Here is a 12,226-nt window from a genome sequence, read left to right as displayed (position 1 = left end):
TACACAGCAAAGCCTGCCTTATTTTCTTTGGAATTAGGGGGAAAAATCTATCTACATGTGCATGTATATGTGTACTACTTTGTATGAGAATGTATTGAATATTTATGGTGAGATGGTAATGATACAAGTATGATATCTACCTAAGATTTTACATTTTAAATGCAAATGATGGATTGTGAATAAGGATTTTGAGTATTTACTGATATGGATATTAACTATATGTATCAGAACAAAACTTAGAAAGGTACAGTAGTTTCTTTCCCTTGCTTATGTTATAGCAAAATATGTTTCTGATTAGCAGCATTTTGGTCTAGAAGCTGACTTCCTTTTCAGGCTTTCCTGTGGTTTTCCCCAGGTAAATGTCAGCCAGCAGAATTTCTGGTAATAAATTTGTAATGCCATTCATTAGCTTTGGAGTCAAAGTGACCAAGTTGCAGTCCTTAAGAATTGTGCTGCTTTGCCAGTTTCTCCTTCAGCTCTGTGTTCTGTAACCATCTCAAGACTTCAACTTGAGCTGTGTCAGAAAGCAGAGGTCACTATCTGAATATCAGGGTGTTCCTGGTTCAAAATAGAAGTATGCTGTTTATATACTAATGTGTTTACCATCTGACAGCTTCATATGCTCTCCCGGGAATGAATTAAAGATGTTAGTTTAATTCCTGTTGCACAGCTATCTGTAGCACAGAAGTTACTACTGTATTTGAGTACCTCAGCAGGAACAACAAGGATTGACTGTTGCTTGTTTCTCAGGCAGCTTTCTTCTATCCAGGAGCTGAACCTCGTGTTTGCTAAAGTTGATTGAAAGTTTCCGTTGGTTTCAGAGGACATTGTATCAAACCGCAGAATGACTCTTGCAGCCAAGTACTGAGGCAGTGTTATTTTTTAGTTACTTAGTTATTCAGTTTACTTTTCCTCACAAGCTTTGCTGTTAGTGCCTTTCTACACTTTACACTTTCAATTCTCCCACCTCCTTTTAGATTTAGTCTCCTAGGTAAATCACCTGAATATGAACTGTAATTGGCTTTGCAGGCTGGGCTTTGTTTGCTTCTTTGCATGAATTCTCTTCAGAAACTGCGATCAGCACTGATCCTTTATTTATTTATGTCCACAGGAAAATATCACTCCAAGAAGAGGGTGAAGAGACATAAATGACCCATTTGTTGTTCTATCAGAAGCATAGGTAGATTTAATTTACACCAGAAACTGTGACTGGAAAGTGAGTCTGTTTCTGAGAGTCCACTGCTTCCTTTGTTTCCTTTCTAGCTTCACAGGAGATTGTTTTGTTTTGTTTTGTTTTTTAAGCTCTGCATAAATTTTCACCATGGGTTTCCTTCCCTGTTATTACCAGCCAGCCCACTGATCAGACACCAAGGTTGTGTTCTTGCTACGTTTGTGGATTGTGTTGGAATCAGAAATCAAATATGTGATAATGAATGTAATATGCTTTGAAGTGTTGTGATGTTTAGTGGGTAGATGTACATCATGAAGACCTTTCTTGTCTGCAATTTGTGATGAAGATGAATCATTCTTTGGAGAAAGGTTATAGTCATGTTGTAAATCACATTCTAAAAATGAAAAAAAAAAATCCAGCAGTGATAAATAACTACCATCTGGAATCTGAACTATATAATTGTATTATGATTTGTCATCCACATAAGATAAGCTTTTGAGAATGTTTAAGTTGAAGGCGTAGACACAGAGATATCCAAATGTGTTAACTACTTCAAGTAGTGAAGTTAAATGAAAGTAAAAAAATAAATGTTCCATGTGGGGTGGAAAGACTCCTAGAACCAAGAAGGTGGAATTCATTGTAGCACAGCTGTATGGGAGTAGGTAGGCATTGGGAGTAGCTGCATAGTAGGTTTTACATGTTTTAAGAAGTAGGGCTCACTTTAATTATTTGACAGATGAAAATGAATTTACACTGAAAGAAGCCCCTCAGATGCTTTTTGTGATTTAACTGGTAGATGTAGCACCAAGATGCAGCAAGGTATGCAGATGAACTGTGTATGGGATTGTCTAGCTTTGAGAAATATATACTGCTGGAAATCAATCTCTTCTATGACTTGAAGAAAAGAAATAGAAATTTCTGAGAAATGACATTGGAAGAAAACAAGAGAAGAAAGCCAGCTAAGAAATGGAAAAGCAGTGAAAAAAGCAAAATGCCTTTAGAAATAACTACTCTGAATCAACATCACATAAATTTCTGCTTCTGCCAGCTGCCCACTCACTTTCTCTTTTAATAGAAAGAATCATCTTGGATCTGAAACAAGTAGTATGGGGAGCCATGGATTTACTAAGGAAGTGAGTTTCCTGTCTTAGTAGGTTTTAGCTTGCAACACTGACTTAGTAATGGATTTGATCTCTTTAGGGTATATATAACATATCAAAATGTTAGAAGCAGCCTTTTATTTTTCCAAGGATGCTCCTCCAATATAGAAGTGAAGCTTCAGTAGTAGCTTTATTATTTCCTTTCTGAATGTATCAGTAATGAAACTTAGTTCTTTAAGAACTCATTTACAGACATTCATTTAGTCTCACAATGCTTCTGTGAGGGAGGCAGTAATATAATCTACATTTTGTAGACAGAAGTCTGGAGCACCAGCTAAGACAGTAAGTGATTTGTCCCATGCCGCTCAACAAGCACCTGGAGTACAGCCATGGTTAGAACCTGAACAAACCTGGCACTGTGTCCTGTGCTCATTGCTCATAGCCAAAGCTGTCTGTCAACTGAGGTATGTCTAGGGACAGACACAGATACACAGCAGACTTGCAGAGATGGTTTGTTTTCCGAAAACTGCTTAGGTGACTAAAATTGAAGAGGTGTTTTACTGACATCTTTTATTTCTGTTCCTTTCTTTTTAGCTGGTGTTGCCGGAGTACTCTATCCATAGTCTTTTCTGCATAATGTTTTTGTGCGCTCAGGAGTGGCTCACACTGGGGTTAAATGTTCCTTTGCTTTTTTATCACTTCTGGAGGTAAGCCCATCTTTTATATGCTGACTGCTTGTTAGCCTTATTTGCCAACTCAGCACACACGCAGATTGTATGAACTATGAAGTGCAGTGATAGGAGTATAAGCAGCTGAAACTTAACATTTCCAGAGAAAAAGTATATATTTTTCATGAATGTTTAGGATGGGTAAAGAAAACATATAATAATATAAATGTGGCTTTCAGTTACTAACTTAAATCAATATTCCAAAGGGTGTCAGGGTGCACTGACCACAACTGAATGTAAACTTTGAAATGAAATAGGCTGGAATCTGGAAGTGGAACTTGGTGAAGTTCTAAATATTTCATAGATAGGGAGTTGTAAGGCAGTTCATATCTGAAAGATCTTGGACCTATTCATTCATCCCTAGCAAGGAAAACTTTCCATTAGAGTTGTGAAACAGACTGGGCAGGTTGACAGAATTTTGCTTCTCATCTTCTTTGGCAGCTTTATGCCTTTTTTTTCAGTATAAAATAAGTTGTTTCTAGCTGTAGAGTAGAGAATTTCTGTTCTGCAAAAGAAGTCTCTCTCAGAGACTCTTGGAGTAGAGATTGCAGTAGATGAAGAGCTGTTGTCTTCACCCTGCCCATGTGAAAAAGTGGGGAGTGTTTCTGCTCTGGATCTCTACTGTGTGTTTACGTTCACTGTGGGGCTTTCAGAGTTGATCACGTAAGACCTGCTGTTGAACAGCTTTAATGTTTTCTGGACAAGCAGTGCAGCTGCTGCTGCTGCTGCTGCTGCATCTTCCTTTGCGTTCTAGTGGAGGATCAGCCTTCTGTTGCCTCTGAAGATAACCAAGAGACATCAGTTTTTGTGGTTGTCAGTCTGGAGTCTTCACCAGTTCTGCATTTCCATAATGTTTGTAAAAGCACAGATGATTTTTGTCTGTCAGGGTCTCTTTGTGTTACAAAGATATATGTGGTAGCAGATAGCTCCTGTTGTGAAGTAGCTTGACGAATAGTTCTGTAAAGAAGGCAAAACCATTATCTCAACCAAGAACTAAAAAGTAGTAGCTTTCTTACACTATTTTCTGGAAAAGCTTGGTAGTAATGCAGAGTCATACGATAATGTATGTTATTCAGAAGTTAGAGTGCCAGTATAGTTTTCAGAAAGCTAAATGAAGTGAAGCTACAAGTGCTTTTCTCCCTATTGGTTAGGTGCAATAAAAATAATAGAGTTTTATGGTGCTGTTTTACTAAGGGTTAACAAGCAAAGTGTGACAATAATACTGGTTTAAAAAGCTTTTAAAAACAAATTTAAAAATTTGTATTATATGTCCAAGATGAAAATGGTCAGACTCTAAACAATATCAACCTTTGGAGAGAACTTTTGATTGTCTTTGTTTCCATGATTTTCCATATGCCTTGCTACAATTACTCCATAACTTCTTCTGGTGTAACCACAGACAGGTTTGGGTTCATTGTGTAAAGTTCTGCACAAAACCTTGGGAAGATACTGTGTGATATCTTCATCCCGATGAAGATAATTAAGCAAGGTCTCACCTGTAGTCTCTGTAAAAGAATTTGTAATGTCATTAGAGATTGTGAGTGGATGTGACTAATATTGGAAGGGAGGAAGGCAAAGTTACTGTGAGAACGTTTACTTTCAAAGTTTGCTGCTTGTCACTTGTTTGGGGGTTTTATATCTATCTATCTACCTGTCTGCTTATCTATCTGTAAGCAATCCCAGCAATCTTCAGTGTTTACATTACTATTTCAAAGCAACAGAAATAACAATATTTCATCCAGTTCATGCTGATCTTAAAGCAGTTCATTAACTTTGTTGAGGACTTCTTTTTTGGTTTGCTTTTGCTTTTTACTGCAAAGTACCTGAGACAAAAGCTCCTTTGCCAAAACAGTTCTTTTGTCAGGATTTTCTCAAACATCCAGTCATTGCTGAGAATAATTAGAAATTTCTCCTGTGTAAGAAGAAAAAACATTTTCAAATTAAAACTATTTTGATGATAAATTTTTGAGCAGTGCTACATGTAGAAAACATTAGTCAGCCAGCTCTTATATTACTCCATATTGACTTTTTTCCTTTTCAGAGTTGGAGGAACTGAGCTATGAGTTGGTTGAGACTGTCACCTTTCATCATGTCTGAAATCAGTTGTGTAGATGCAGTTAAAACCCAGTAATCCTTCCTCCATGCTGTGATCACAAGCCACCACATATTGTCAATCACAATATGTAAGTTATTAGTGAGTAAGCCAGAAATAACTATATAGGAAGGGGGAATGTTTCAAGCTAAAGAATCAATAGAACACAGAAAGTCCACGTTCATGAATTGCTTGATTCTGTAAGAACGGTCTGCTTAGACTAGCGTCCTGATTTTAACAACATCCGGAAATAGAGGCTTGAAAAAGAGAGGAAAATTCCTCCTATATCATGGAAGACAGTTGTCTTCTGAGCTGGTGATCAGGATGGTGTATATCTGCACATATTTAATACATAATATTACAGAGTCATTCCAGATGTCTTCTCCTGCTCTTTCAGGTATTTTCGTTGCCCAGCAGATAGTTCAGAGCTAGCATATGATCCACCTGCAGTTATGAATGCAGATACCTTGAGTTACTGTCAAAAAGAGGCCTGGTGTAAGCTAGCTTTCTATCTCCTTTCCTTCTTCTACTATCTGTACTGGTAAGTCTGGTCATTTCATTAAGGAAATAGTAGCTGCTTTTCATTTGACATGTGAAATTGTATTTAGGAATGACTGGAACCAATTGGCCCATTTCCTTAGTCTTTTAAAACTTCCTTCCGATCTTGATTCAGGGAAGCATGCCCGCTTAGAGCAGCTATATCTGCTGACACCTCAGTACAGAATATTAAGCATTTATCTAAGGCCTGAGCCAGGCCCCAAGGCCAAACCAAAAAAAAGTTTTTGCTCCTCTGCATAGTCTCTTAGGATGGGTGAAATAGCAAATGTTATGATAATGGCATTACATCAAATAAAAATGATAATGTTCTTATGATTCAGGACAATCATAAGAAAAATACTACATCTGCTGGTATAGTGATGCTCAAGATGGTAAGTAAATGGGTGGGTAGATGGTGGCTACAGGCTCCCTTTCATGACAGGGTAAGCCTGTGCGTGATCCAAATGCCTAATTTGAGTACATTCTTGAAGATACACACCCCAGTTGTGTGTTGTTGCTCCTGCCCCTTTAAGCTGTCAGATGTCCTTAGTGCACAGTCACAAATACCCAGTGCAAGAATATGCAAGGATCATATTTAAGGTAAGGCCTTGGCAGAATCACTGTGCTTTTAGTCACTCCTGTAATCACACCATAAAACTACTTGACACCAAAGGTTAACACACTTTAAATGGAGGTGTTGTTTTATGATGCCTTTCTTCCACTCCTTCCATAATGTATTTGCATAGAGTGCCTCTTCAAGCCAGCCTTGCATGCAGTAATCCCTCTGTAAGGGAGGTTTGTACGCTGGTGGAAGAAGATAAATGTTATTTCTCCTTTGATTTCTGGTCTGTTATCTGTTCTGTTGTTCCCCATATCTTGAGGAGTCATTGCTGCAGGTTGTTGTATCTCAATATTACTTTTAAATACTATTGAGAACAAAGTTTTCTGCCCACATGTGCATGTGTATGTGCCTATGTCTTCATACATGAGAGAGAGAATGAGAGTAGAAGGGCCCAGACTCACAGAAGCTCAAAGGTGCCTAAGTCACACTAAGATGGATGGGGCATGAGAATCTGAGCAGGAGTTTAGCATCCAGTAGCTTTGTGGGTTTGGGCTGAGTGCCTTTGCCCATCACTCCTCTTCACGAGGCTGAGAGTGGAAAGCATGGCAGTTATGCTAGACAAGCTCTGTTGGTAGTGCAAGGAGAAATGGCAAGACATGGCTGGAGAGAGAAGCATTTTTAACCCCACATTTTTATGTTGGCTACAAGACCCTGTCAAAGTCAGCTATGTAGTATGGTCTAGCATTTCTGCTGGGACTCTGCCGTTGTGCAGCTTCCTCTGAGCCCTGCTTCTTTCATTCTAAAATGTGGCCATAATCCAAAATCCACTGGCTGGTGCTAAATAAAATAGTATTAATTACATTCAATTTTGCTGTGCTTTCCTGGGTATTGTCAGAATTAGAATTGCTTTAAAATGGAGCCATGGCAATATACTGCGATTTCTTTGCTTTTCAGAGTTGCATTTAATATGTATGGATTCACTCCAGCTGGTGTCTGCATTTTATGTTTCTTCTACTGCATGGAGTTTTTTCCAAAGGAAACAAAATAATGCAGTTTCATGGGAAACCTTGCCTGCCCTGCTGGGAGTTGCTGGTTGAAGTTCTAAAGATCAAACACACTAAAGCAAAATGGTTTTGTTTCTTCACTGTTCAAATTCAGACATCAGACTGCACTTTAATAAGCTCAAACACAGCTTGTGGTGCAGTAGGATGTCGATAATGAATTTGTTATTTCTTGAGTGCTTTTTGATACCCATCTTGAATACACCATAATTAAGATGCTTTAGAGAGAAAGAATGCAAAGGAAAGCACAGGCTATTACAGTCAGACTTGAGGAACAGGCAGTAAAGGGTTATAAAAATCAAAGTGCTCTGTATGCTTCAAAAGGATACTTTCATATTGTGTCTTTCTTTTACATTCAGTATGATCTACACTTTGGTGAGCTCTTAACTGAAAGATCATCATTAAAGACTGAAAACAACAAAGGCTGGAGGTACAAGGACCAGTGAGCCAAGTGATGCATGATTTAAAAAAAAAAAAGCAATGAGAGGAAAACTTTGAACGCAAGAAGTAAATAGAGTACATGAAAGAGAGACCCAGCAAGAAGCAGCAGAATACCATGGGAGAATGGCTGAGTTAACTGTTTATCTGCTGTTTCTCATTGTGTTGAAGTAAATTACTTTCAAAACCCAAACAAAACAAAACAAAACAAAACTGCAACAAGGTGGGCCAAGTTACACAAGTGTTCACCGCTCCAAGGATAATGCTGCTTGGTTTAGTGGATTCATTATAAACTGCAGTCCCTACTGTCTTCCAGGGAGCAAAGTTTCTTTTCTTAATGACTGTTCTGGACTGAGGAAGCAGAAGGCATTATCATCTTACACAGAAAGAACAGCTATACAACGCATCCTGAAAATGGGCACCGCCTGGAGTTCAGATAAGATGTGTGACTGTTCTGCAGGGATGTTCACATGACACTAATCAAACAGAGATGTCGGATCTTGTGGAATTGAATCAGTGTTTTTTTTTTCCACCCATAACAACAATAACAAAATAATTTGCAGTTGCGCTGTTCTGTTTTCTAATGATATGCTATTCCTATAGGTCAACATCCAGTATATTTCTGTACTTCGTTTGTGGTGCACCAATAACATACAGTGATATGTATAAATACATTGGGTTTGACCTAATCATGTCAAGCACTTACCAGAATAGTATTCCTCTGACTGCAAAAAAAAAAAAAAAAAAAAAAGGGGGTAAAAGCTACATACATTAAGGAGGATTGTAACATAGGTATTATATTCATCACAATACTGGGTAACAAAATACTGGACCAGCTAGTCATGGTCTGTAATTCTGTTTTGCAGCTTTATTTCCACTGTCAAATTTAAACTGAAACAAATATACAAAATGTTTTTGTCTTGTATGAGGTTTGTATTGAAAGATGTTCAGTTTTTCATAATTTAAATGTTTTTAAATTTTATCATATAATTCTCATTTAAATTCATATATGTGGGCTGTATATCTTTATATATATATGTATATACAAATACACATCTACATAAATACTCAGTCTATTTATATCTTAGTTTAATCTGTTTGATTGACAGGTCAAAGGCATCAAGTGTCCAGAACTGCTGCTAAATATATTTCAGCACTGAACCTAGTGGACCAGGGCTGGTTCCCTCAAAGTCACTAAGGTATTTCAATGCAGCCACTGGTGCTCTGGGTAGTAGGCAAGCCTGTAAGATCGAGACTAACACCAGCACATGCACAGAGACCACTTGGATCTTGCATGGTGAATGAGCTAATAAGGTATGTTGCTACTAGAGATGCTGCAGAGAGCAGTGCAGAAAGGCCCATCTGTACCCCAGCTTGGTTACAGCTGGTCTTGTTAGCACTAGCTCATTGCTGATGCTGTGAAATTTGGTCTGGCTATTGAGAGCCAGTAGATTGTTCTTGTACCAAACTCTGAGGACTTTTTAGTCTGGGCACAGGACTTCAGCAGGAGAGGTGTAGTCTTACATTCAGCACTGCCTCTGTGCTACCTACCCTGTTACAGAGCATGGTGCAGAAGCAATGACTGAGTGGAGTCATATCATGTCTGGCAATGTCCAAACTGAGCTGGAGTTACTGCATGTGTACAGTGCCAAGACTCTTTCTGGTTTGATCTGGCTATGTTAACAAAATTAAATCCTGTTAGCCTGCAAAGCACAGTTGCTGCATGCAAACTGTCTGCTCCTGGACCATGCCAGCTCCCAAATCATGCCTGGGCATTGCTTGGAAAAGTGCTAGCCAGTTTCTGGTACTAGAACGTTTTTCTGCATTTCCAGAGTAAATTTATTTTTGGGTAAATTATTCCACTTGGTTTTGAGCCAACATTAGCCTAAATACACCTTCTCTCATGCTGCTTAAGACTCTGATATATAGAGAGAGCAGTCCTTTTCACCCTCCATTCTGTTAAGATTAAGCTGTCTCTTCCATCCTCCCATAGCACTCCATTCTCCATGTCTTCTTTAAAGAATTTCTCTGTTGTCTTTCCAGTCAAATTAATCTTTCTTAAGAGCGGATGATCACAGCTGTTCATAGTATTCTGGAGAGTATCTTACCCTAACTAGTCCTTAGTATGAATGGACAATGAAAGTTAACGCCCTTGGTTCTTTCCAATAATGCTTATTCAAAAAAGTAATCCTACTGCTCTCAATAACATTTTGCTTCTCTTCAAGAAAAATATTAATTTAACATCAATGGAAAAATGGTTTAATATGGGGATACTTTCCCTTTCATGGAATTTTGTGAAGCTTCTCCTGAGCAGAAATAATTTATGAAACTGGCCAAAGCATTAATTGGAGGAAGTTTAATGTAAGGCAGGTATCTCTAACCCAGAACTCAAGAGTAATGAGACCTTCTAAGGTGTCTGGCAGTATCAAGAAGCTGCTAGTGCTGTGGACCTCACAGACAGCAGAGTAAGATACAGCCCTCAGCATGTTCCTTGCTCTGTGTTGTTACACAGGTGGGTTGCAGTATCTTGCTGGGTTACTCCAACAGACTTGTCTGCAGTCCAGTACTAAACCGTTATGTGGTGGTGCTGCTGTAGTGGCAGGTAGACTTCAGTACCATATTCATATTGGTATTCAAATTAGTAATGTTCTTACAATGACAGAATTGTCTCCCTGGATTTGTCAAAGGGTACAAAAACCCCAAATTTCTTTTCTAAAGTCAAATAGCTCTGTTATATAACAGGAAGTGTATGACTACTGTAAAAAGTCCAGAAATTTATCCTGGATTCTTCTGTGTTGTGGCTGTGTGGTCTGTCCTCTGAATAGCTGTACTCATATACAGTGGATGTTCTCAAGACCAGATTTGTCATTTTCTCTGTTACACTTGCCAGCCATATTGTAAGAGAAGAAGCACAAATAGAGGAAGAAAGAGTGAGGGATACAAGGTATCTGTAGCCTTCTTAATCCCTGGCCATGTATCTGGCTAAACACAAGCTAAGCATACTTTGACCAAAGCAAGGGAAGTAAAGAACTGCATAGCTGTTGATGAAGAACAGAAAAAATGCTGTGATCTTTAGTCACAAGGCAGTTTCTTCCCCATGTCACACTTTTAAGGGAGAAATAATCTATGCTATCCCTTTTGTCTCCAGTTCCTCCTTGTTGATTGGTGGAGACTAGAGATTTCCTCCCCAAGCCTGCTTCCTTCCAGTCTCTTTTCCTGGAAGGGTGAATGTCATTACTTAGGAGCAGCAGTTTTCTTATCTTACATGCTCTGGTGATGCAGATAAAAGCCACAAAAGTCATATGAAAACACATCATCTCCCTTTGCTCCTTTGAACAGGTGTGCAATGAGCACACACTTAAATGAGTATTCATTTTCCTCATTTGCACCATCTGTAAAGTGAGAATGGTGACACCTAGCTTGTGAAATCTTTCCATCCATATAATACCCTTTTTCTTTTTTTTTTTTTTTTTTAATAACTGTTGAATCTGCCTAAAGGAAAAAGATAGGTGGGAAAAAACATGAGAGGATGAGACCTGAATGAACTGCTTACCAAAGGGGTAGCTACAAAGTGTGCTGGCCTGTAGCTGCCTGTTCCTGGAAGGGATGAAAAGGCAACCCTGTTGGCAAGGTGTTGCTCGGTGGTTCTGCCTGTCCTATTTATAGTCAGGTAATTGCAGTGATGCTGAATAAAATTGTTACTGCTATGACTGTTTCAGTTTCAAATACAGCAAATCAATGCTGATAGCAGAATGCTTCACCTACAAATAATTAACTGTACTTAAGCTGTCAGAAATGTTTTTCCATCTGTTTCCTTGGGCCCTACTCTTCCTTTTGCACTAAGCCACTGAAAGTGGAAGAAAAAGTTCTTCAACCTACACCTTCTTACAGAAACTGCATTGAGGTTGTTATGATCTGGCACTGCTGTTGGGGTCATGATTACTCATACATCAGTATGGGTATTAGCAATCTATTGCTTTTCCTTTCTCCATTCTGTCTTCATGCAGATATTTTTGTAAAAAAATTTTTTTACAGGGCATGGTCTAAAATCCTTGAATTTTCTGGAGATTTTCCATTGTTTTCAATAGACTTCACTTAATGTCCGTTACTGTAGAGCTACATGGGAAATAGGTTCACACTGGAAAGTCCCTAGAGTTTTGCCAGTAGGGAGCCTGTCCTTTAGATCTTGATATCACATCCATTTAACTGAATTATGTTGATGGCAGAGGAACATGCATTTCAGAGGGCTAAGTGTAACATTTCAGTGCTTGTGCCAGACTGTCACAGAAAGTTATACCAACTTGGTAAAAATCTGGCTTCATGGAAGTTAATTGAAATCTTACCTCTTATTTCATGTGAGCCCCACTTAGCATTGTACAATTTCCACTAAGAGGTCAGTGGAAATTAAAAACAGAAAAAAACCCAAAACCAATAAGTTTAGTTAATCAATATGCTATTGAATGTTAGATAAAGCTTGGGTTGCTACAAACAGAACAGGAGATCAAAAGGTTGAAATAAAGCAAGCTTTTTTTATTTG

At 38.5% G+C, this 12,226-nt stretch overlaps 1 protein-coding gene across 2 annotated transcripts in view; it reads left to right on the top strand.

Annotated features, from left to right (window-relative positions):
* The window catches only part of CNIH3 (cornichon family AMPA receptor auxiliary protein 3), a 69,115-nt gene that overhangs the window by 44,518 nt on the left and 12,371 nt on the right, over nt 1–12,226 (top strand). The window contains exons 4-6 of one of the 2 annotated variants that reach the window (XR_003926379.1): nt 2,866–2,978; nt 5,489–5,632; nt 7,611–9,003. Coding sequence is in view for 1 of the 2 variants with exons in the window: in XM_030035757.1 (XP_029891617.1) it covers nt 2,866–2,978; nt 5,489–5,632; nt 7,611–7,638 (285 nt within the window). In the remaining variant the exon portion in view is untranslated. Of the gene's footprint in view, nt 1–2,865; nt 2,979–5,488; nt 5,633–7,610; nt 11,397–12,226 lie in introns of those variants that run through there. The other variant, XM_030035757.1, reaches the window with a different exon arrangement.

This window comes from Aquila chrysaetos, chromosome 13, assembly GCF_900496995.4.
Source record: "Aquila chrysaetos chrysaetos chromosome 13, bAquChr1.4, whole genome shotgun sequence".
Lineage (NCBI taxonomy): Eukaryota > Metazoa > Chordata > Aves > Accipitriformes > Accipitridae > Aquila > Aquila chrysaetos.
The sequence above is the reverse complement of the archived record's forward strand: the minus strand, read 5'-3'. Positions and strand labels throughout refer to the sequence as shown.